The 24969-nt window shown below is 35.1% G+C and overlaps 1 protein-coding gene across 2 annotated transcripts in view; it reads left to right on the forward strand.

The window, feature by feature from the left end:
• VTA1 (vesicle trafficking 1) overlaps positions 1-24566 on the forward strand; it is a 36586-nt gene extending 12020 nt beyond the window's left edge. The window contains exons 2-8 of one of the 2 annotated variants that reach the window (XM_071549193.1): positions 63-157; positions 3437-3564; positions 4216-4291; positions 7822-7933; positions 15441-15617; positions 17363-17443; positions 23422-24566. In XM_071549193.1, coding sequence (XP_071405294.1) covers positions 63-157; positions 3437-3564; positions 4216-4291; positions 7822-7933; positions 15441-15617; positions 17363-17443; positions 23422-23567 — 815 coding nt within the window. In that variant the 3' untranslated portion in view covers positions 23568-24566. The remainder of the gene's footprint in view (positions 1-62; positions 158-3436; positions 3565-4215; positions 4292-7821; positions 7934-15440; positions 15618-17362; positions 17444-23421) is intronic. The other variant, XM_071549194.1, reaches the window with a different exon arrangement.
• Positions 24567-24969: the final 403 nt, after the last annotated feature.

Here is a 24969-nt window from a genome sequence, read left to right on the forward strand (position 1 = left end):
GTTTCCTAATGGATTTTGCCTTAGATAATCACTTTCAGTGTTTTTACTGTGTTTTGTTCAAGGTCGTTTGTATGCAATGCAAACAGGGATGAAGATTGATAGTAAAACCCCAGAATGCCGTAAATTTTTATCCAAACTCATGGATCAGTTGGAAGCTGTAAGTAGAATTTATTGCTCTCCTCTAAAAACATTCATGATATTACTTTAATTTTTATTTAAGCTTCTTGTTCTCTGTCATCAGTCACTGATGCAACTATTCTGTATGCTGGCACATTGTGTGAATTTAAGTTGTATGTAATAAATTGGCAGGATTGGAAGAAGATAGAGCTGTATGTGTGTATGTATGCATGCCCAAACATAGCTGAAATTTTGCCATAAGGTTTTATGTAGTCAACAATGAATTATGATACTTTATTCAAATGTATTCTCATGACAAATCATAATTCATTATGAAATAATATAGGTGTTCTAGAAGACTTTTTAATGGATTTGCCTTTGATTCCTTGAACCTTGTGAGAGTTGGTTTTAGTGCTGTAGAACTTGCTAGCCTAGTCCTTGGATGCTTTTGAAATTTTTGACCTAAACTATTGTCCCCAGGAAGTTTTTAAAATGTACTTTAAAAGATACAAAATACTTTTGATCGTATCCTCTGTTAGAGATTGGAGATTTTACACGATGAATTTTTGGAAGCGTAGTCTAATCTACAGGAGTAAGAAATGGCTGGCAATGCTATTTTGGATGGATCTGATACTATTAAAAAAGCCTTAAGCAGAACAAATTTAGACAAAGAAAGGTAAAGTTCCTGTACAGATTGTCAGTTTAAGTTCAAGGAGCTGTTTATGTTAAAACTTTGTAGTTTTCCATATTCTCAAAGGAAGAAGTGTGTGGATTTTAAGATTTAGGTGCTCTTTTGGAAGCAGAAAGCAATTAGAGCAGCAGCTCTTTCTGTGTTCATTATTCGTAATTCCATGCAAAATCTGGCCATAGCAATGCCTGAAGAGTTTGTGTGAAACTTGTACCACAGCCTTGAATTGTGAAATATGGATGTCTCATCCATGGAAGTATTCAAGGCCAGATTGGGTGGGTCCCAATCAGCCTCATCTAGTGAATGGCAGCCCTTCCCTTGGTAGTGGGAGTTGGAACTGGATGATGCCTAAGGTCCTTTCCAAACCAAACCATTCTATGATTCTGTGATTCTTCAGAAAAAAAAATGAACAGGAACTATTTGTCTTTTTTTGTCATACCTTCTGCTTCTTGCTCTGTTTTATCACTGATTTTTAGGAATGGAAACTTCAGTGTACAGTGACTTCTTGGTGTGTTATTTCATCAGATTTTGACAACTGTAATGGGTCTGGTTTTCCTGTTAAAAAAGGGAGAGAGGTGGCAGGAGAGGTGAGGTTAAGACTCCAGAAGATTTTACTTTTCATTTCCTAAGGATTATTGAAATTTGTTGGATCCCTTGTGGTACTGCTGCAGTTAATCTGTCTGCAGTGTTCAGTTGTCCCTTGTTTCACAGTTGGAAAAGGCTAGAAAAGTAGCAAAAATCCATGCTTTTATCTTTCAGTTGCTGGTAAGATTGTCGTGTGACAACGGATGTACAGGAATCAAGGTTCTTCTGTGTATCATAGGATGGAGAGAGCACCTCTAAGCAACTCTAATACAGCTGTTTTGTGGGCTGGGAAGCTTGGGTTTATGGAAAAGCTGGACCTCTGCAGTTATCTACTAGCAGCTGGTTTTAGTCTGCCCTTAACCACCAAGGGGCACAAAGGGGCAATGCAGTTCTGCGCTTTCACGTGTTGCTGCAATTGGTTATTTTAGAGGTTGAGGCAGAAGCTTGCAAACAATCTGAAAGAATTGTTTGCAAAGCATAAAAGAATAAAACAGCATAGATATAGCTGGAAATTCCAAGATGTGTCATAATATTCCAAATATATGAATTAAACACAGTGATTTTGTATCCAAAATGCATGTTTTCCCCTCAAATATTTTTATGTAAGATTGTGTTGTTCTGCTTTTCCAATACATAACTTTCATTTGACTGTTTGGGAGTTATTTGTAAGATTAAACCAAAATGTCTTTATTTTTAGGTTCAAATTTTGAATCAACATTTAAAACACCACTACTTCTTTATTGAATCACAGATTGTGTGAAGGGTAATTTCAAACGTAAATAACTTGCTTATCATTAATATTTTTACAAGTGTCTGTAACAATGTCAGTTGTGTGTTTAAGATGATCTCCATTGAACATCAGATCAAATATAGTAGTATGTTATTTTCTGAATGTGAGGTACGTAGATAGGCTGGCAAAATACATGTGTATACAAACAGCTTTCTTCCTGACTTAGCTTTAGTGTTTCATTTTAGTTACATATCTTGCAATTTACAAATTGCAGAACTCTCACAAGAAAATGACACTTTGTAAAACAAATACTTTTTGAAAACTACATAGAGTAGTTTGATGAAAGTCTTTAAAATTCTATTTGGGAAGTTGATATTTCACTACTGAAATCAAGCAACTTTTCTGGCAACATTCTAAGTTTTAAAAAGTTGGCAGCAATATAAAAAATATGGAAATGCAGCCTGTATGATTAAATTTTCTTCACACGCACAGTGAAAAATAGCTACCATTCAGAGATTGTTTTTGAATCTTTTGGAAAAATAAAGGGTACAGGTTAGTATCATGCAGTGTTCCTGTTTTTGTTCTCTAAGGATAACCCGAGACTTCCTTATGTGCAAACAGTAAGCCTATTCAGAAGCTGTAAACCCACCTGTTGTAACTGTTAGAGGGTTGTTTGCTTTACTGATTTTCATTAGGAAACCTGAGGATTTTTGTACTCTAACATCTTTGAAAAGAGGTCTTGAATTTAAATATACTGATTACACTGAAAATTCCAGTAAATGCATAGGTGACTAGACCGATCAAGGCAGAGCTGAGACACTTTGGAAGATTTAATGAACTGCAGTGAAATAACCTTCACAAGGGGGAAGATATGTGATCACCCTGATCTACAACACCTTTATAAAGCATGCATTACTTTACTAGTTGAACTGTGCTGAATCCTGAGACAGGCTTCAGAGTGCTTGGTCTTTTGAATACTAAGGGAAAAAAACATCTGTATCTATTCCTTCACAATGTTGTAGTTAAGTTTATTTTTAACTTCTGGGGGAGTTCTGGTGGGTTTTATAAATATTTTGTGATTGAAGATTCAGAGCTACTTACTCATAATGTTTCTTTTTCCGAAAGGTTGTGTTTTCTCTTTTGCAGGCTGCTTTTAGCATTTGTTATATTAGAAGCTGGAAATCTGTAAAACAAAGTGAATGTTGTTTCTTTTTAAATTGTACTTGGCTTTGTTTAAGTCAGCAGGTTCATTTTGTATTTGCAGGATTGCTAGGGTCTAATAAAGTAATTAATGTATTTTCCAACATTTTTTTCAGATGAAAAAGCAATTTGGTGATAATGAAGCAATTACTCAGGAAATTGTTGGCTCTGCTCATGTGGAGAATTATGCTTTGAAAATGTTTTTATATGCAGACAATGAAGACAGAGCTGGGCAATTTCATAAGTAGGTGAAAATCTTCGGGTTTCTTATCTGAGTTAAGGTACTGGTCAGGGAATGTGACTATCCAAACTCTTTAATTTGATTGGAAACAAGAAATGGGCTTTAAAGCATTCTTTTCTCTTTTACAAAACTTGATTTGTTGCTACTTGTATGTCTCTAACTTCACTCATTGGCTGGTATCCTTCTTATGTTCCTTACGAGGTTGCTCACATACTGACAAGCCTTTTAAAACCACAGGCTAATATTGTGCTTTATTTACATTGAGCATGTAATAGTTTCTGCTGACCAATTGTAGGTAAATAGTTGTGATGATCCATTATGTGATTTGGTTTACAGGAATTACTATGGCATATTGATGTATTTTTCTAAGGTAATGTAGGATTTCTTGTGTCCTACATGAAACATTCCAAACTAGAATCTTAGTGCAGAACACATGACCAGTTTTAAAAAATACTGAACACTTGCTGCATAGTCAAGAGACTAATCAATCTATTGCTATATTTAAACATTATGAAACAGGTTCTGTAACATCAAATTAGAAGAAAAAAAAGTGATATTTGGCATAAAACAAGCCAGTATGATCTAAAATGACAACTTGTAAAATGTGATTTTGAGAGACTGACAGAAGTTAGTGAAATGGTTTCTTTTTTACAGAAACATGATAAAGTCCTTTTATACTGCAAGTCTCCTGATAGATGTTCTAACGGTGTTTGGGGAGCTCTCTGAAGAGGTAAGTGTTAGGCATATGAGTGTATTATCTGCTTGCTTTTCGTGGCACAGATGTTGCTTTTATAATTTTTGAATATGATTTTCAAAGAATATATGTTCTTATTATGTAGTCAAATACTTGTTAGTAAGTCATAAAGAATTGTGCTGAGTATTTCAAGTAAATCATATGTGAAATATTAGACAATTATTATCTGTTAGAAGATGCTTCATGACAAGTATCAGTTAGAAATTCAAAGTTTGGTTATTACTCCGAGACACATGACATTACTTTGAGCAAGTGGGAATGTTTATAGGGAAAATGATTGTTGAGAAATGAAAGTTCCTGGCTTTTTCCACCTTCCCTTTTTTCCAGGCCCTGCTCAGAATTCACAGACTCTACATCCTTCATGTAAATCCCCAGTCTGATAAGTGTGCCTAATGTGCAGTCATACTTATTCAGTTTACAATGCAGCTGTTGTGGCTACTTCCATTTGAAAATACTGGAAGGAGGGTTAAAAATGGTCTTAATAGTCGTGCACTTCTTGTATACTATGGGGTGTAAGTGGATCTTAAAGATAGGTCTTACCCAAGAGAAATGCTTGGCCCAGAATCCTTGCAAGATTCTCCATCTTCCATAGGCTGAGACTATACTAATCTAAAATTTCCATTTATAAGGAGGCACAAGTAATTTTGCTCTTTCATATGATCTCTTAAAATTGGCTGCTCTGCATCCTGACGTGCTTTGCTCTATCAACTGTAGTAACTATATAAAGTAATAACATTCCTAGAGCCAGAATGTGAATTTGCATTGAATTGGACTGAAAAAAACAGTCAGTTTAGGCTGTAGGAATGCAGTGCACAAGACAGTGCACTGATTCAGTAACGCCTCAGAGGTCTTGAAGCAATCCTGCTTTGTACATGGCAGAAATTTTTGTAAATGTCAGTGTGGAATGCTAGGAGTACATTTACTACAGTGTGTGAGAGTTTTTTGTTGTTAATGCTGAAAGGACAGAAATGCTGTGTAATTGAAAAGAAGCAGAATCTCATTTTATTTGATCAGTAAGACAATAAAAGAGAGTGTACCAGAAATACAGTAAAAGGTTTGCACTTCTGTATAGCATCATTACATTTCAACACTTTCCTTATCCAATTTCACATGAAGGAATGATGGGACAAATGTGGCATGACTGTGTTAGACTGTTGCAGAGGCTTTTGTTCTGGAAGATGTGTTTTACATGCCACAACTTACATCAGGTCATTAGGCAGCTGTGTGATAGTAGCATTCTTTTCATTGACCTCAGTAGTAACATTGATTCAATAGAACAGCCTTCCAAAATGGGTCAGCAGTGCATATTGAAAACAAACCAAAAGCAACAGATTTCTGCTTCTCAGTTCTAGAGTGATAAGCTTTGCAGTTGGGTTGCATGACAGATATGACACTTTGTTCCCTTCTTCTCTCTCCATTCAGCATTTGGGGGTTTGGGGGGTACTTGACCCATTCTTAAATATGCTTTTCCTGGCATACCACCAGCCTGGCTGAGGGTCTCAGCTGTGCCCCACAGTGGGTCTGCTGGAGCTGGTTGTATCTGACACGGGGCAGCCCTGGCCTCTTCTCACAGTGGTGGCCACTGCTGCACCGTGTTACCAGCACCTGGGCATGGACACTTGATAAAACAGCATCGTCACATTTTATCAATGAATAATTGCCATATTAGAACAGAAGGGAGATGTACAGCCTGTTAAATATTGCATAATAATCTTTTCTAGAAGTACTGTACTCTGAATGTGTATTTTTGCATTCTGTGGCTCCTAACGTGTTTGTTAATAATAAAGGAATTTAATCTGTAACATTGATTTACCAGAAATGATTATTAAAAATATTTAACAGAAAGCCAGGTCTTCCAGGTGCTCTTTTGGTTTCTGAGGTATAGCTGAATGCATTTTAATAAATCTGTCATAAGGGGTTGGCTTTTTCCTAGAGAACATCTTGTTTGCAAAAATGAAGACTGTATCTCATTGGCTTTATTAGAATCCTGGTGTATACAATGTATTAAACATGAGCACGGGAGCTTGCTGGTAATACCCTTTGTATAGTGTCTCTCTACCCTGTTTACATGACAGTGCAGTAGGCGTTGTGAAGCCCAATATTCAATGTATCAATTCTCAAAAGCTTTGGATTCCATTTCAGCCAGAACTTTTAAAGAGAGATCACTCTGTCTATCTCAGTTTTCAAACCACTTTATCTGTGATAGTGTGGAAATTTGAGTTCAGCAGTACCTTGCAGATGTTGATGTTGACATGAAGCATGCTGTCACAACCTTGCATTGTTCATTTGACCAAGTTTATTCCACTCATCCATCTATGTTTCTCATCTCCCTTTATATTCAGCCTTATTTCTTGATACGTATTACCTCATAACTGTCAGTCATTTCTCGTATAACTTTTGACACAGTAATTGATTTGCATAATCAGTTTAAGATTTATTGCAACAATTGAGAACTTTTCCTGGATTAAATGAACACTGTTGTAACAGTCCCAAGAGATACAAAGTGGCCAGGCTTCATTTCGTGTTTTGACATGTTAAAGGTTGTACCAGGAACAGTAAAGTATGTTTTAAAAAATGAAATGGAAAATCTCAAAATAGTTAAGATTCTGGCATTTATTTCAATCACTCATGTTTTCTGAAAAGAAGAATTTATGAAAACGCAGGGTTTTTCATCAATCTCTTTTTCCCAGAAACTGAAAATAGCCAAAAATCATGTTGATTTTTTTTTCAAATGGAATCAGAAAGGCAAGCACCACTTTACTTCTCACTACTGTTACTGCATACTGACACCATTTCAAAAGAGGCAAGTTGGCAAAAACAAGGTTGATTGTCAATATGATAATTATTTTTAGAGACACAGTATTTTTTCTAATAACTGAACTATTAAACTTGTCATTAGCAGTTTATTCAAACGTGCAAAAAAAGGTCCTCATCAGAATTTTAGCTATGTTGTGAAGATAATAGATGTTGTTGAGTTTCCCAAACAAATCACATTAATCTGCATGTACATTAGACTTTCTGTATTTATGTTTTTAAAAAAACTTTTAAAATTTAAAATAATGTAATTGAAAATATTTTATGTTGCTGATCAGCAGCAGTAGCATTTTAAGGTTCAGGTATTTAAGTCTTAAGTAAATAGTCATCTTAAGTTTATGGACATAGGAAGTTTTCATCATCATTTTTCATCAGTAGTTACTGCACTGTGCTCTGCCTTTCATACTAGATGGTCTTGGTACAATTTATTTCCTTTTCCTGACCTGCTGCACTGATTGAAGATCTCCAGATATTCCTTTCATGCTAAGATCCTGTTAGAGCTGGTTTTTGTTGTGGTTTTTTTTTAATTCACCCTTTAAATTTTTAATTTAAAAGGGTGTCAAATGACAGAAGGGAAAGAAGTTTAGTTTTAGAATCTCTTCTCAAGGTGGAAAACATGTTTATATCTCTGTTTTCAATGCATTAATTCGCAGAAGTGAGTGGTTAAAATGACTGGCCTTTTCCCTTGCCAGAATGCCCAGCACAGGAAGTATGCCAGGTGGAAGGCAGCATACATTCATAACTGCTTAAAGAATGGAGAGACTCCTCAGCCTGGCCCCATTGGAATGGAAGGAGAGAGTTTCGGTATGTTTTTCCCTTTTATTTTCAAAAGAACAGAGGGCTGTGCCAAGACTGAAATGGGTGGTATGCACAGTTCTTCAGGGAGCACCCCACAGGAAGGTTCCCTGTTTAATGTTCCTTTCACAATGTGCCACCTTCTGCTTTTTCTTTTCAGCTTCTACTACTGTTATTTTTACTGGACCTTACTGTTTGATTGATTTACATAATAAAATATTTTTTTCTTTGTAGTGGAGATTATTATTTTGAATACAGCATTGTCAGCTTTCAGCCAGAACCATCTATTTCTTTTAAATCTGTTCTGTAGTTATGATACCTTTGCCAGTTTATCCTCTCTCAGAAGTTGTATGGGAGTTGAAAATGAACTGATACAGACAGGTGAATTCAACTTCAAAGCAAACACCTGATTGTGAGACAACACCTTTCTTCCTGTATAATAATGTGTGTTTCAAAACAGGTTTATGGCCTTCTCTTTTTTAGTTGGATTTCCTCCCTCTTTCTCCGTCATTCCCCTTTTCCTCATGTTTTCTGTTGTTCCCTGTGGTCCTGGCTACCTGAGCTTCCTGTACAGAATTCCTTGAAGCTACCTCCTTAACTGTTAGTTAAAGTGGAGGTTTCCAAGGACATCCACTTAACTAAAAGGAATGTATATCAGAACAGGCTGTTTTAAACCTCCCAAACTGTAACTTTTACTGTCTCGTTGTTTAATACACTCAGGCCTGTCTAAACTGCTCCTAATTTAAAAGGCCTGGCTCTTCAGTATGAAACTTTAGGGACATTCAAAACTTTCTTATTTAGAGCTTTTTAAAGATAGACACACGTCTGTAACCAGACACGAACTGGCCTCTCAATAAAGTAACAGCACATGCTCAGCAGACTCTCACGGGAGCACATTGGTCCTAATCTCTTTTGAGAAAGAAGCTCTGTCCTCTTTTTTCCCCTATGTGTGTTCACTAAAAGTAACTAAACAATCAAATCAAAATTGCTGTATTGTTTCTAAACTTTATCAATGTTACCCTATTTCTAAAGTATAGATCCACAAACTTCACTGATGTGTGTATGTTTTTGTGAAGTCAAATGAAATCATACGCAAAACTTTCTTGGTTAAGCTGTTAAAACAGAAAAAGGTATTATTGGCATGTGTGTAAACTGATCATACTTTTCAATTATTGATTAAAGCAAAATACATGCAAAATCGATCAATTTCTAAAAGATATAAAAATAGAAATTGCGTGTAATTTGTTAAAGTAACTTTGAAAATATTTTCACCACTTCACTTTTCCATTGTCGGCAGTTTTTATTTGCTTAATGCTTTGTGGATGTTGAATTCTTTTTGCATTTCACCAATTGCTTTTGATGGTGATCAGTTCCATTAATGAGGAGTCTCTTTGTTTTTCTCTTCAGTCAATGCAGATTGAATATGAATTTTAAAGGTTAATCTCTTATGCAATAGGATGTCTTGAGAATGGATGTTTTCAGTGAGCAGATTAAAACAGACGAATTCTGCACAATGATAGTAACCTCTGTATCTTTCTTCACCTACCTAATGAAACAACTAAGACCATTAAATCATTTGAAATTTTCTTTTGAACTAGTTTATGAGACTTTGTGCCTTGAAAAAATGTCAATTAAGTTGATGTTAATTTATTTCTTAAGCTTGGATTTACTATTACAAATGTATCTAAATAAAATGGGTCAGTAAATAAATCTACAATGCAAAAGAAAGAAATCTAACTCATAGAATATAGCTTGTATCTAACTAGAGCAACCTTGTGGAGGTGGCTACATAAAGTTTTGTGAACCTATGTATTCATATAGATGATTGATATATTTATAATTTCATGCATATATGTACATATATATGCATGTATTTGTGAAAGTGTTTATTTGTTTGTTTCTATTCATGTTTGGGGTCTGTACCTGGATCTTCAGTCGATCTTGAAGTCTGAAACTGTAATTTCAAATACTGGTTTTGTTTTAAACTAATTTTTATTTTAAACTAATTTTGTTTTCTAATGTCAAAATGTTAGAAAACTGGTTTCTCTCCTGGTTCTCAAGCTTTTCATCATGTAATCTCATATTTTGAGGCTTCTCTTTTTTTTTTTTTTTACTATTTATTTATGAAGAAAGAGGATGAGCATGACCTATTGTTTATGGAAAGATTAAACTGGTGGTCCTTCCAGTAAGGTATTCATTATACCCTATTCATCCCCCTTGTCAATCACTGGCTGTTTCTTTAGCAAATGGCATATGGGCAGCAGAAGATAAAAAGTGACAAAGTAGCATGAATAAAAACTTAGCTTGCTACCTTTATCAGACAGTGAGCTAAGCACAAGAAAGTAGAAGGTAGGCTATGTTACTTGCGCCTTCCAAGCCTGCTTTTGTATGAACATAATGCACTGTTTGAAGTATGAGAGTTTTCTGTTGTCTTCCAAATGTGAACTGGGGAACATGGCATACTAGGTGAAGTTAAGTGGGTCTAAGGACAGTTCTTAGGGCTGTCTTAATTTATACCTAATAGGAGAGTGTAGAGATCTAAGCCACACTGTTCTTGGACATGCATAAACAATAGGACAACAGGCAATGGACATGGCTTTCAACAAGGAAAATGTGAATTAATTATTAGTAAAAGATAATTTTCATCATGAACATGGTCAGATATTGAAAACAAAGTCCAGAAGTTATGGAATCTCCAAGCCTGGAAATACTCAAAACCATACTGGACACTGTCCTGGACAACCGGCTCTAGCTGACCCTGCATGAATGGGAAAATAATGAGGATAATCTCAAGAGGTCTCTTCCAGCCTCATCCAGTCTGTCCAGAGCAGCATGATCTGTGTTAGTGCTCCTATGGGGCAGAAAAGGGTCCAGGTAACCTGCAATGCTCCTTCTGCTTTTTTATGATTCTTGAAAATAATCATTCAGTTGTATAGAAAAAAAGGGAGTCAATGGGTAGAAAGAGGATAGGGTTTGTGAGTTTCACATTTAGCCAAAAAAGTTTGAGAAGTGACTCTCCACATTGTAATCCCTTATTTAATATGTCCTGGACAGTGTTACATGTAAAAAAATACAAGTTTATACAGTATGTTGTCAATATTTTTTTAATGAGAATGTGTAACAAGCATCTATTGCTGTTTGTTTTCAGTCTTTTTAGTGTCTAAAAGCCTGGATGCCACTTATACTTTATTTGCAGCTTCCTGAATAAAATACCATTTATATATTAGTACTGCAGAAACACTGCAACATAAGTAAATTCAAATATTTGTAAACAAATACTGAGTATGATACAATATTATTTCCAATCTGCTTAGTTATTCTAGTTATTCTACCTTTAAGCAATGGAGTTTTCCCACTGAAAATATCCTCCAGTCTAAGCAGAGCTGTATTTGAAGTGAAGCATGAACAGACTAATTTTTTCTTCAACATAAAATCTTTCAAGGCAGTTTTCTTAACTGGTGGTGCAGCTGTAGCAAAAGGGACTTATGATGCAACTCCAACTGCAAACATCACTACTTTTTTGTCAAATCAGTGGTTTGATGATTTAATGGAGAATGCAACATGTGGAAAAACAGTTTTGTTATACTGATTGTAATGAATAGCTCAATTAAATATTTTTAGCTTTAAAAGAGTTCTCTTTCATGATCTGGATTATGTGAAACAAATTGTGAGTTTTAAACAACTGCAAAAAGTAGAATTTCTAAGTAAATATTACAAAGCTGTTGCTAATAATCTATGTGTACAACCTGTGTAAAAGTTAATTCTTCCTCAGCAGCAACATAAAGGTTCTTTCTTCATTTTATGTATGTGGCATGGAAAGGTAACTGACTTGCTCAAGGCTGCAAAAGAAGCTCTTGTAGAAATGCAAGCAGAATTAAGGCTTTACTCAATTCTTTCATATTCATTGCAGTTCACTACAGGTGGTAGCGTGAACTGGGAAAGACTCTTGCTTTCATTACCAAGTTATACCTGCATGCATCTTAAAAGGGATGCAAATGCTAAGTGAGCCACAATTTTGACATCCTTACTGATAGGAAACTTGCAAGACCCATAATTTTGCAATATTGTTTTCTACTTTTGAATTCTCTTTCATGTAAAAAAAGATGTTTTACAGTCTTATTTTCTGAGAAATCCTTTTTGATACTTATTTTGACAATTAACTCTGTATTGTAGGTATCCATAATGGTTTATACAATCAAGAAAAAAATTTTATGCAAATTATTTTTTATGAGAAGAATCAGTAAAAAAGAGTTTCAGTTCTTGTCTTGTGCATCATAAGAAGAAAAGCAGAATTGTTTGAATGTATGACTGGACCTTCCCCATTCCTTTCTCCTTGCTCATTTTCTTCCTCTCCTAGCAAGTGGAAAAAGTCTGTTTAAACAGAGTGAAGCTAGGTCTCTGAAGCTTGACAAATTATCTTTTTTTTCCAAAGTCTTTTTTTTTTGTGATTCTTGAAAACCATACTTTAACTCTTGAAGGTGTTTTTACAGCAACATAGGCATGCTTTATGTGGTTCTGCTTTTGGATTTATAGCTACTTTTGTCAGGATGCCACCATGGAAACCTTAAAATGACATGCTGAATTTATTAATGCAGTTGGAGTACAAGTCCTAGGGTATATGTAAAGGGTTTTTAGCATTAGCCCTAGGTCTTCCAGCAAGATTTTATACTAATGGAGAAATATTGGAAATAAGAAAAAGTTTCTAAATTGTCACAGTATGGCCATAGTAAATACATTAAATGTTGTAATCACATCCATTGCAATATTTAACATGTAGTCTACATTTAGATTACAGAATTTCAGAAAATATTAGTAGTTCCAACTAGTAGTAAGAACATTGTATGAAAAGTTGATGGTTTTTTGAATTCATTTCTCAGTATTGTGGAAAAAAATAGATGAAATTTAAAAAAAAAAAAAACAGTGTTCCAGTAAAACCTTACATTGTGAATCTTGGAGCAACATCTCAAGCAAAAGAGAAACATTGCAGCAGAATGAGGAAAAGAAAACATTTAAAACTGATAGATTTTAATTCTCTGAACTCATTAAAAATAAGAGTCTAGAGAACTGGAGAAGTCCAGACTCCTTAAAAATAAACATAAAAAGTTTGCTTGTCTTAAATTTAGTGCTCTAAGCTGCTAGAGTCAATGCTTCTTTATGCTACACAAGGTAATGCCATTAAGCCTTGACAATCCTCTGTTGGTATAAAAGTATCTTTGGATAGTTGCTTATAGGGCCAGGAGTATCAGCCTTTTATTTCACAAAGTCTCACCTTCAATAAATGAATAATTTTAAAAACACAAACAGATGGTCTGGGTATACTGTAACTTTGCGGAAAATATAAAGAGCTCATGGGTTCATTATGGTGGGATTCAAGTACAAGGCTGATGAGGTTCCAAGACAAGAAACTCAGCTGGAGCTGGAACAACATGTAAAACAATTGTGTCACTGTTTCACAGCCTAGTGTTTCAGCATCTTTAAGCAAATTGCAAGGAACTTTAAGTTCTAGGTTATTACTGCTTTATGAGAAAATAATTCTCAAATCTTTTAGCATTCATTCCTACTCACCAGAAAATATTTTTTTTCAATAATGTTGTAGATGTTCTAACCGCAGAACTTAAAAACAGTTTGTTGACTTAAATGTTCTTTTTCAGCAGCCTGAAATCCTTTGGCACTACTGTTAAAACTATTCACAAATACTGCAAGTGCATATCTTAAAATGTTTTCAATACTTTAATCTTTGATAAAGAATATCTTAAATATTTGCTTTGCAGAAGCAGTAGTTAAAATGCTTTGATGATATTTGGGCACTTCAAACGCCTGAGAGTTAATTTAAACAAAACTACTGTTTAATACAGTTTAACATTGGCCCATTGCATAATGAGCAAATCAAACAGCTGAGCTTAACCTTTTGGTGCATGTACCTGATTAAAAACTAGATTGCCCTTTTGTGAATTTGCCTTTTTCAGGCACTGTTGTTAAGAGTGGTCAGCATTGCTAACACTTCTTTTGGTTGTTTTTAACATTGCCAGACTTCAACACTTTGAGTTCATGTCTTCCATGGCCAGTGCTGCCTACAGCATTACACTGTTGCAGGAGTGACTCGAGACCCTGAGTGAAACTGAGAATGTTGTGGGGAGAAAATGGGATTACTGCAACAGAGACACAAGTGTGGGATGAGAGGTTGCAGGGTTATGAAGTCCTAGTGCAGAGAAATACAGAAAAGGGAAAAATCTGGTACCTTAAGATACCTTTTGTCTTCCAGAAACCTGCCGGATGTTTGTTTACTTATGTCAGAAACAGTTTCATAAAACCGGAGTCTATTTATTAAAGTTCAGTAAGAATGTTCTAATCTTCTTCTGTTGATTTTATTCTGCTTTATTATAGCCTTTTATGTTAGTAAATAGCATTGTAAATTAGAAGGTGTTTAGTGTAAAGGTAGTACCTGAAGTTTTTTCTGTGAGGAAGAGGGTCTTACAGGGGGAAAAATCCTCATTTGTAATAATAATATTTTTAATAGTAGATGTTTAAATATTAAGCAGTAGAAGCGTTTGCATAAAACATAATCTTGTGTAGTTGAAGATCAGTATGAATTTCATAAAGAGCATCTTTTGCTAGCTCTACACACATACAAGTTTTGTGCTCCCATATATTTTTTGTTCCCTTTCAAGAACTGGCTGTTAAATAAGCAATTCCAAAAACTGTATTTGTTCCACTTAACAGTATTGGCACAGGTGAACCCATACACTGTAAAAGAAAATTAGCTGGTTTGAATTGAAATTCATTCCAGTGAAGGAACAGAAATCAACTATATTCTAAATTAACTGGATCATTAGCATAATACATGGATCATTAGCCTTTAAAGCAATATTGATTAAAGTAGATCAGAACTTTGGGAACATGACTGGATTGAAAAATATGTATGTTCTTGTAAATGCTATGGGATATATTGTTCTTGCAGAGCATTATGTATTCTTAACTGTTCTAGATACAGTCCTGACTTAGCTAAGCTGCATTTAGTTTTCTTGTTTGGTATTACTTTCCCAAAGTTCCTCTTTTTTCCTGTTTATTTGTTGTTTGACACGGGGTAAAAGGTTTCTCTAGGTTTTTTTTAAGAGTTTTTGAGGGCAATACTGTTTACCATATTCTGATTCATGTTTATGTTAAAATATAGATTACTTCATACTTGTAGTATCTTGTTCAACTGTTGTTAATGAAGTACATGAAGGTGTAAGTGATTGTTCTAATGAGACAGATTGCTTATATTCAAACCAGAAATGAAAAGATCTTTCAATTTGAACAGAAGAGATCTTTGGAAGTATGTCAGTTTCTAGATCTTTGTTGTATTGTGTGTTGCTTTTTTACTTTGTCAAATCAACTGTAGGTGTTTTGGGTTGATGTTTTACGGTACACTGTGGTGGCGGGTTTTTGTACTAATAAAAATTTGAAAAGGGATTTTAAAGAAAGCCAAAGTTTTCAAGTGTTTCTACAGAATAGTTGCAATTTTGTGTCATCTTAGCAGATGCCGAAAAGGAAGAAACGGGGTCATCTTCTGTCCATAGTGGAACAACTCAACCAACATCGTCATCTACATATGAAGCTAACAACATCCCCACTAGTAATTACACTGGCATACATATACCACCAGGTGCCCATGCACCAGCTAACACTCCAGCTGAAGTACCTCATAACACAGGTATGTCCAAATCATACCTGAAAAATAGATGCCTTTATTGAGAGATGCGTGGCAAAAGCATCTTCATAAGATAACATTGTAAAAGTGCCATTTGAAAAATTTGTATTTTGGAGCACTTTGCCAGAGGAGATATGCGAATCAAAAAATAACCACTTCTGCAGAAGGAAACTTTTTGTCTTTTCTAGAATAAGTAAAATAATACTACATTGCAACATCTATACTGTAAAGTGTTATTTGAATCTTTCACTTGATAGATGAAATTGTATTACTTCATTTCATATTTAGCTTTCCCTGGGCAGATAGGCAGCTGTTCTTTTTGTGGGAACATATCCAACATAATGTTGAAATTGCTACAACAACACTATAGCAATCGTGCCTGATGTACCATTCATGCTTTTCTTCTGTTTGGTTTGTGCTCCTTTTCCTGTGCAAGTATTTAGTGTGATTAACCTCAGACAATATTATTAATGGGAAGTTTGTCCCTACTGCTAAACATATGGCCTCCTACATCCTTCTTCTTACTATTATGTGCCACTTTTGGACCAAAACCAAGTTCTTAAAAATCCAAAGTTCCTTCTCAGTTGCTTTATTTAAAAATAATTGTATTAAAGGATTGGTGAATACAACTTTTTTGTCTCATAGGACCGTCAATATTAATAATAAAATATAATTATCAATTAATGATTAATAAGATTAAAAAGTTGAAAGCTCTTGATTTCAATCCTGATAATCATTTATTGTTTGGATGTGTTTTTTATATTATCAAACACATGAGATGTTTTTGCCACACAATCCCTCCCTTTGTTTTACTCTCTCATTTTAAAAATGTTTCACCCTATGAAGAGTTCAGGATGCTCTTTTTTTCAGCTTTATCAAAGGGAAATCCTTCAGATAGGTAGGGTTTTTTTGGATCTGGGAGGGAAGGTGTTGTTTTTACCAGATATGAAAATTATGGAGTATGTACCTTGGTGGAATATGTTAATTCTTTGCATTACATAGTTTTAACCCCATCAATCATTTCATACAGTCACAGATAATTTATGAATTATAAGGGATTATACCATCTTCCCCCATATCAGATGTTGTAGAAATAACTTTATGTTAGTCTGCTGTGTTCTAGGCATATTGCAAAAACACAATTTTGGATCTAGACAAATGAGTATGTCTATAATGGGAACACTGATGCAGGAATGCTTCACAGTGTAAAGTGCTGTTTCTTCTTCTAGCACCACGATATCCCTTTAAAGTCTAGCTATCTTTTTTATTTTCACCAATTGTTTTCAAAGGAATTTGGAAGGAGATACTTTGCAAGTGTGAGATGACAGGCATGGAGCTTTAAAAGTAAAAAATAGAGACTGTCTCTGATATTAAAAGGTAGAATTTAAATTTCAAATATGGATGTTAACTCACACTTTTCTTTAACAGGTTTTCCTCAATGCTTTAGGGTAACCAGTGTCTCTTGGACTAGTGTTTTCCTATTTTTCTAGTGCTTAAAATTAAATTTCTGTGAAATCCTGTACTGATACAATGGATGACAGCCTGTACGTTCTTCTGTATTATTTTATAAAACATTCATAATCTGAATTGAGGGCTTTAAAATTATTTGTTACACATTTTCAGAATTAGTAAGGTATCAGCTGCGGAATTTAAAAATCACTGGGTTTACCTGTTCCATTTTGTTTGCTTACTTTTAAAGCCTATGAGTAAAAATAACTGAAGTCCATCTTTCTTGCATTGGTTTGCAGGAGAGACAAGTAACACCATTCAGCCTGCTCCTCAGAATATTCCTCTAGTTGATCCTTCCCTTTACAGCGCTCAGTCTGGAGGTAAGTTTGGTAGCATTTATATTGTTTGTACAAGGACATCCTGTGTCCCGTGTGTCTCCCCTGCACTGCAGTAAGAAGTTTGAGAAATACTCTCATTGTTACCTGAATGCAACTGATTCCAAAACTTTAAAAAGAATGGACATCACCTAAGCATTGTGTTGCTAACAGTTTATTAGTTTCTGAAAGCTACGTTATAATGTGTAGTGCTGTCCATCTGTTTTGAACCAACGAGCTACGATTGTGTAATGTGGTTTATTATTTATGTTGTTGTTTCTCAGATGAGGTTCTGATATGCTTAGCAAAGCTAGTATTTCCAATGGCCTTGCTAAATTATATGTTTGGTAATTAATCCACATTACCTTTACTTAAAATTTATTCTACATGATCAATATTGAAGTTATATATTTACTTCATTAAATAATCACAACATTCCGGTGATGTTTTTAGTGCAGCATAATTGTATGTGTGCTTGTTGACTACAAGCAGTACCTGTATTAAATGAATTAATTTATAAGGTACTGCTAATGATGTCGTTTTGATGTACCATTTAATCGAGGCTTTTATCTTCTAAGATGCCTTCTGTCTTTGATGTTAAAATCACTAATAACCTACACACATGTATTTTATGTCTGTTTGCATATACCATTCTGTGAACTGTACACATAAATGCTAACCTTATGGAAACCGTGGCTTGTGAAAGAATAATGACTGACAATAAAGCTGGAATCGCCCTAGATTCTAAATTGAACACTTGTGTACATTTGGACAAATTATTAACCGTTTTCTTGGAATTTTTCTGTCCATTGAATAGATACCAATATCTGAATCGTATCATTGCATTGGTCCCTCTAACCACTTACCGTGATAACCTGGTTTAATAAGTACATAAAAGGAACTGAGAGTGTGTTTGTGAGAATGCATAGTAAGTAATACTGTGTAATTAAGAGATTAAGACCCTTGCTAAGCACCATGATAAATCTTTAACTTGACCTAACCTGACTATTTGCATGCCTCAGTTCCTCCTCTGCGCATCAGTGGTGTCACAACAAGTTTGGGTCTTGGAAGAGCTCAAAGTATTACATTCTTATGAGGGAGTTTTGCAAAAGTGCACTGGAAGAAGTCATACAGGTCATACAGATATACAGATCCCCCATTCCAAAAGCTTAAGAAAACACTGTCAGTTAAGTAGGAGTTTGAGAGGGCATAGTGGATGTGTCAGTCAGCAGAGATACAGTGACTGTTTTGTTTGCATGTATAGAGTTAAAAAGCTTGAGAGCAGCGGGAAGTGTGTGTCCTTGCCTGTCACTGTCCTGCTGTGCATTGTGGTCATTACCCAAAGTATCCTCCCCAAAGCGATACATGTAAGAATAACAGCAGATACCATTCTTCTCAACCTGCTGAGGAGTCCCTTTATGCCAACAGTACTCCGTTCTGCAGTAGCCTTGTTCTTTGATCCATAAGTAGAATGAGAAATGCCTGTATCTCTCAAGGAAGGCACTAAACTTTGGGACCCAGGAGCCTTCCCTGCTTCCTGAGTTCCTATATATATATTTGGGATAGATCCTTGCTGCATATTGAGGTATGTACCATTCATATGGAACTGAAGTTTCCTTTGGACAGGAAGAGGGAGTCAGTATTGCCCTCCAGTAGATCCATAGATCTAGCACAGTGCAAAGTACATTTGCTCCATAATTTAGCAACAATATCTGTGTCTATACCAACAAATTATACATGCCCATAAATATTTGGCATGGAGAACAGCTGGCACAAAACTACTCCCATCCATACTATTAAACTTTTAAACCTTATAAACAAGGTAGGTTGTGAAGACTGCTCATATTGAATAGTCTGTAGCCTGCTCTGACCGCAAGTCATGCCCAGGAATTGTTTGGGAAAGGGCTGGTTTGCATGGGCCAAAACCATAGTGGAGTCTGTTCCAGCAGTTTGACACTGTAGACAAGTTTGAGTGCTGAGACGTGTTCTTTGGCAGTGTTGAATGTGCTAGTATAGGCATAGCCAAACAGGATATTCCACATATTCCTGCAAGATTCTTTCTGGTAGTAAGATCAAATGTATATTTTTAGAATAAATTATATATTTTCTTTCCTTCCCATAACATGAGAGAAGCAATTTGATTAATGGTATGGGAGAAAAATTTTCAGTGGAGAGGAGTAGAATGTTTTATCAAAAGAAAGTAATGTTAAAGGAACAGTGTTCTTTGATTTTTAGTCAGCATGAATCTTTCAATAGTTGTGTCTTGTCTTGTGCAAACAGGTTTCAGAGTTTAACATTGACTTTTGAAGTGTCAAAACTTTTGCATTTAAGCATTGGTTAACCTGTCTGACAACAGAAAGTAAAGCTACACAGCAACTTCATGTATGTGTGTGTGCACTTCTTTGGTGTAGTTTATTATTCCTAGATTTTGCTAACACTTAATGCTTTCATAGTTGTGCTACACAGTTTTTATAAGATCTTTTTACATTGCCATGTGCTTCCTTCCACAGATGGCATAGTATAGAGAAGCATTTATCCATTCCAGTTGTGTGTATAATAATGTTTGGTGTTCTATGGAAATAATAATTGGACATTTAATGTGTTTTCATGATCTTAAAAATAAGTCCTTGAGTATTTATATTTTAAACATTTTAAGTGCTTTAATGGGGAAAAAGAGCATCTTGTTTCAAAAACCATTTGTTACCTTTGTCATCACAATCTGCTGCCTTATATTTGGGCATCATAAAAAGGAAAAACATCTGATGAATAGAAAATGATACCAGGGAGACGCAGATACATCATGTAAAATATAAATTACTTCCATTTTAAAACTGCTTTTTTCCCCCAACATGATTTTTAGCAGCTCTGTGAAATTGTTTTTACTTTGTGTTCCTCTTAAAAGAATCATGTTTTTTATGGATTCCATGTGCCCGTCATGTTATAGTAATATAACTATTGTGGAAATAATTCCAGATTAACACAGAAGCAGGTTTGTTTCAGAATAAATACAGTATAATTTTCCCATCTCAGTGTTGTTGGGCTTTTTTAGAGCTCAGAATCACAGGATATTTTCAGTTGGAAGGGACTTGAGGAGCTGGTATGGTCCAATCTCTCTGCTCAGGGAAGGGTCCTGTAAAACTAGTCACTCAGGACCATGTTCTTTGTGTCTCCCCCTGTCTATGCACTCTCCCTGTAGTTTGTTGCATTGAGGGAAGAAGTTTGAGAAAAAATGTCACTGTTAATACAAAAGACAGCTTTTGAATTTTTCCGAGGACAGAGATTCCAGAATCTATCTGAGCAACCTGCCCCAGAGCTTGGTCACTCTCACAATAAAAACTGTTTCCTGATGTTCAGACAGGACTCTCCTTTGTTTTGTTTTGTGCTCATTGGCTCTGGTCTTGTCATTGGGCACCACTGAAAAAAGCCTGGCTCTTTGCCCTGTACACTCTCCCTTTCAGGTATTTTTATACATTAATAAGATCCCGTGAGCTCTCTCTTCTCTAGGCTGAACAGACCGATCTGTCTTGGCTGCTCCTCATGAGAGGTGCTCCAGTCCTTTAATCATCTTTGTGGCCCTTTGCTGGACTGTCTCCAGGATGTCAGTAAGTCTCTCTTCTGTACAGAGGAGCCCAGATCCGGACACAGCAGTCCAGATGCAGCCTCACTAGGGCTGCAAGGGGCAGGATCACCTCCCTCGACCTGCTGGCAGCGCTCTTCATAATGCAGCACAGAATGCCATTTCCTCTCTTCAGTGAAAGGGCAGGTTGTTGGTTCATGGACAAATTGGTGTCCACCAGGTCCTTTCCTCCAAAACTGCTTAATCCTTAGAATATGTAGATATAAGCCAGTTACTAAGTTCTATGGTTATACCTTTGATGTAAAGTACTCATTATAGTTCATTTTCACATTATTTTGAAAAGAACACAGAGCTGGTTTATTTCTCTTTTGTTCATCCATTGTGAGGTGCTGACTTCAATACAAGTCCAGGCTACTGAGCACATCAAAAGACCAGCACCCTTGCTGTGTAAACTTCAGTTTATAAATTTAAAATTGTTAACTTCTTTCCCTCAAGTTATGTCATAATAGCATCTGAAGTAGATTTCATAATAAATAAGGCTTTATGCCAGCAAAACATTAATAGAGCTCATACTGTAAAAATAAGATTAGATGGGTGAATTTAGGCTTGCTTCCAATAAATTAGTTGAATACTGGACTGATGCCTTGGCCAGTTTTTAAAGAATAATTTTGTAGTTTCTTTTGGCATCGTAGCATAGAACCACTTTGAACTTGGTCTTTTTAATTTCTTAAAGATGTTCAGTAATGTGGTCGCAGATTGACCCCAGCTGCTTTTAGTCTGTGACTTTATTTAGGCTGCAGAATAACAGAAGTGTGTGCCTGTGTTTATGCACTCCCTTATGTGTGTTTGCTCACATGTGTATTTTAAGAGATTTAATGTGGCTTCACTTATTCAGCAGTAAACTAATATACATTGCAATGATAATGAGCCCAGCAAGTTTTCATGTCCCTCAATGGTTATATTTATTTATTGAAGGGAAGATAAGTAGACTTTTAGAGTATATTTTAAAAATTGGTAAATTAATCTTGAGTGTGCTTAGCTTTCTGCTTGTTATTGGGGTAGGGTTGTTTTGAAAGCCAGCAGACTGGTCTAGTTTTTCATATTCCCAGGTTTTCCGTTTTATTTGTTCAAAAGCTGTTCTTAAATAATAAGATTGGGGGAAGGAAAAGCAAATATAATAGGCATTTTTTGATAAGAACTGAGATTCTTTAGTAAACATTCACACAGTATTGCTAACAGCAGTTCTATTTTGAAAGAAAGAATCCAACTAACTGAAATTGTGCCATAAAAAATGGATTTAACTATATTCCTGTTATTGCTTAAAATGTAGTACTCAGAGAGCTAAATCTTTGTTTAACCAGTTTTTATATAAAATCTATGGTGCATTTTAAAATGCATTTTATCTATGAAATCAGTTCACTGCTTATAGAACTCTGTGTTGGAAATTATCCATCATTTTCAAGTTAAATTGATCTGAAAGAACATGAGTTAAGGTTTTATAATCTGTCCATAATTTATTGGAGTGGCACGGGATTAACCTTAAAACTCCTCGTGAATTTGTGGGTGGAAGGAGGTACAGTAAAACTGTGCTTTATTTTATGCACTATTCACATATAAAATCTTACGCCAGTTAGGGCGTAAATTCCTCCTATGCTTTCTTGAAGACTGAACTCAAGTGTTTGAGTGTCAAAAAAATCTCAATATTTTAACTTCAGTTAAGAAAATATTCTGATTAATAAGTAACAGATGGTTTATACTATAATTTGAGAATATTTTTTGCTAACGTTCTCCCATATTACAAAAATGGGCACATTTAATGACATCGATCATGTTTCCAGGCATCTGACCTAAAATGGGAAACATAAAAATTATTTGAAAAAACAGAAATATAAAATGTGGGAAAACATGCTGATGAGGAATTCTTCTACATTTTGAAAAGTTGTTCCTGTTAAGAAGGAACAATTTCTAATTATGTGTTATTCCTGAAGAAGAGAGCAGAGTAATTATACTGTAAACACAGAAAGCACTGTCTTTTCTCGCAGGTTGTAATATGAGGACAGCTAACTTAATGTCATTAAAAAGCTCTCCTTTGGTGCCTTAGATGAAGAACAGATCTTTCTCAAAGGTATTAACTTACTTTTGAAAGGCACTGGATTGTACAAATTCCAGTGTTTAGAAAGGTGCTCATATTTTTCAAATGCCAGCAGTAAAAAAGTTAAGCATTATATGAATGGAAAGAAAAGAGAATAGAAGAAACACCATAGCTTGAGCTTTTTAATACTACCACAAATATTAGCCTGGTTCTCATAATATTGCCACAAGTATAAATCAAATATAAAAATCACAAGAAAAGAAGCCTAAGTCAGATTTCCTTTATAGTGACTTTGTAATACTTATTTTTTTGCAGGAGAAGTCCGCTTGACTCCAGAGGACTTTGCCAGAGCTCAAAAGTATTGCAAATATGCTGGCAGTGCTTTGCAGTATGAAGATGTGAGCACAGCTGTGCAGAATCTACAGAAGGCCCTGAAGTTACTAATTACAGGCAGAGAATGAAGCCTGTATTCAACAGATTCATCTTTTGCCTAAAGAACTAACAACTTATTACTGTACCTGTTAGGGAAGTGGAGTTTCACAGAAGCTCTCACTCTCATCACCCAGGGCAGTGAAACCCTGGGTTCATTGTCAGATTAGCAATTAATGGTACAGTAGGAATCTCTGTTTTCATTTTACAAACAGTGGAGCTAGAAACACAAATGCAGTGGCTTGATGTAAGCAGAATACTGAAGAAAGTACTGTGAACATCATTCAAGAGTTAGAATTCATCTTGCAATATCTAGTTTATGAGAATGGTAAAAAGCTGACTGTAAAAGACTTGAAAATTAGGATGTTCTGTTAAAATTCTTACTCTTATTTTATTATTCCAAACAATGATAAGTATAATAGCTTTAAAATGGTAACTAAGATTAGCACTTTCCTCCTCAAATGAGAGCATGTGAGAAGGCTGACAGATCTACAGTGGGAAGGACTTTATTCTATACATAAATTATTTTGGTATTTGTGTTACCTGAGACATAAGTCAAAGTTGAGGGAGACTTGAGGATCTTTGTATTTCATTTTAAAACATGCTGGAAAAAACATCTCTTGTTACTTCAGAGGGTATAATTTTGATGGTGTTCCAACCTAATCCCTTACAGCTGCACGGATTGCTACATGTATTCTTGATTATTTGTTCTTGCTCCTTCTGTGTGAACACTTTACAATTTTGTATATGTATGGGTAATTAAGAGAAATTACTAATATTTATCAGCAATAGTCATAAAACTGGAGACAGATTCTAAACAACGTAAACTTTTAGAGAAATTTACTTCATAACTGTTCCATCTTTTTAGGAGGCTGAAAAACAAGCTTGTTCTTCAACCCTTAAAGCACTATAGGTTTGTCTCTGGTATTAGTGTCACAGAGTTTCGTATTTTGAACTAATATTTTTCCTGTCTGTTTTGTTGTGGAGACTTTTTGGACTTAGGATTTAATTAAAATATCTTGGAAAATGAATTTTGAGTCTTTATTAGGTCTGCCCTTGCAATTATAGAGCTCTTGATTGTTAAAAATCCCTCCATGCTGTTTAAAAGAAAGGATAAGCAGTCTTTTAACTGTTATGACATAATAATTGAGTACACCATAAAGCATGTCTGATTCATGGAATAATTTAAATTACATTTTATCTGTTCTTTCTTTCCAAGCTGCCTGATCAAATCCACGTTTTTATAGCTGCACTGCTTTGCAGTGACTAAAATAAGTCTTGTATTCAAACGCGAAGAGATGAGGAAAAGAAAATCAAACATAAGCATGCATTAAAGTTAAGCTGATTGTATCCTTTTACTAGTGTAGACTCTTAGGCAGCAGATTTGAAAGGGGTAATATGAAACTTGTAAATGTATGCTTAAGCACTCTAGTT

Source organism: Pithys albifrons, chromosome 2, assembly GCF_047495875.1.
Source record: "Pithys albifrons albifrons isolate INPA30051 chromosome 2, PitAlb_v1, whole genome shotgun sequence".
NCBI lineage: Eukaryota > Metazoa > Chordata > Aves > Passeriformes > Thamnophilidae > Pithys > Pithys albifrons.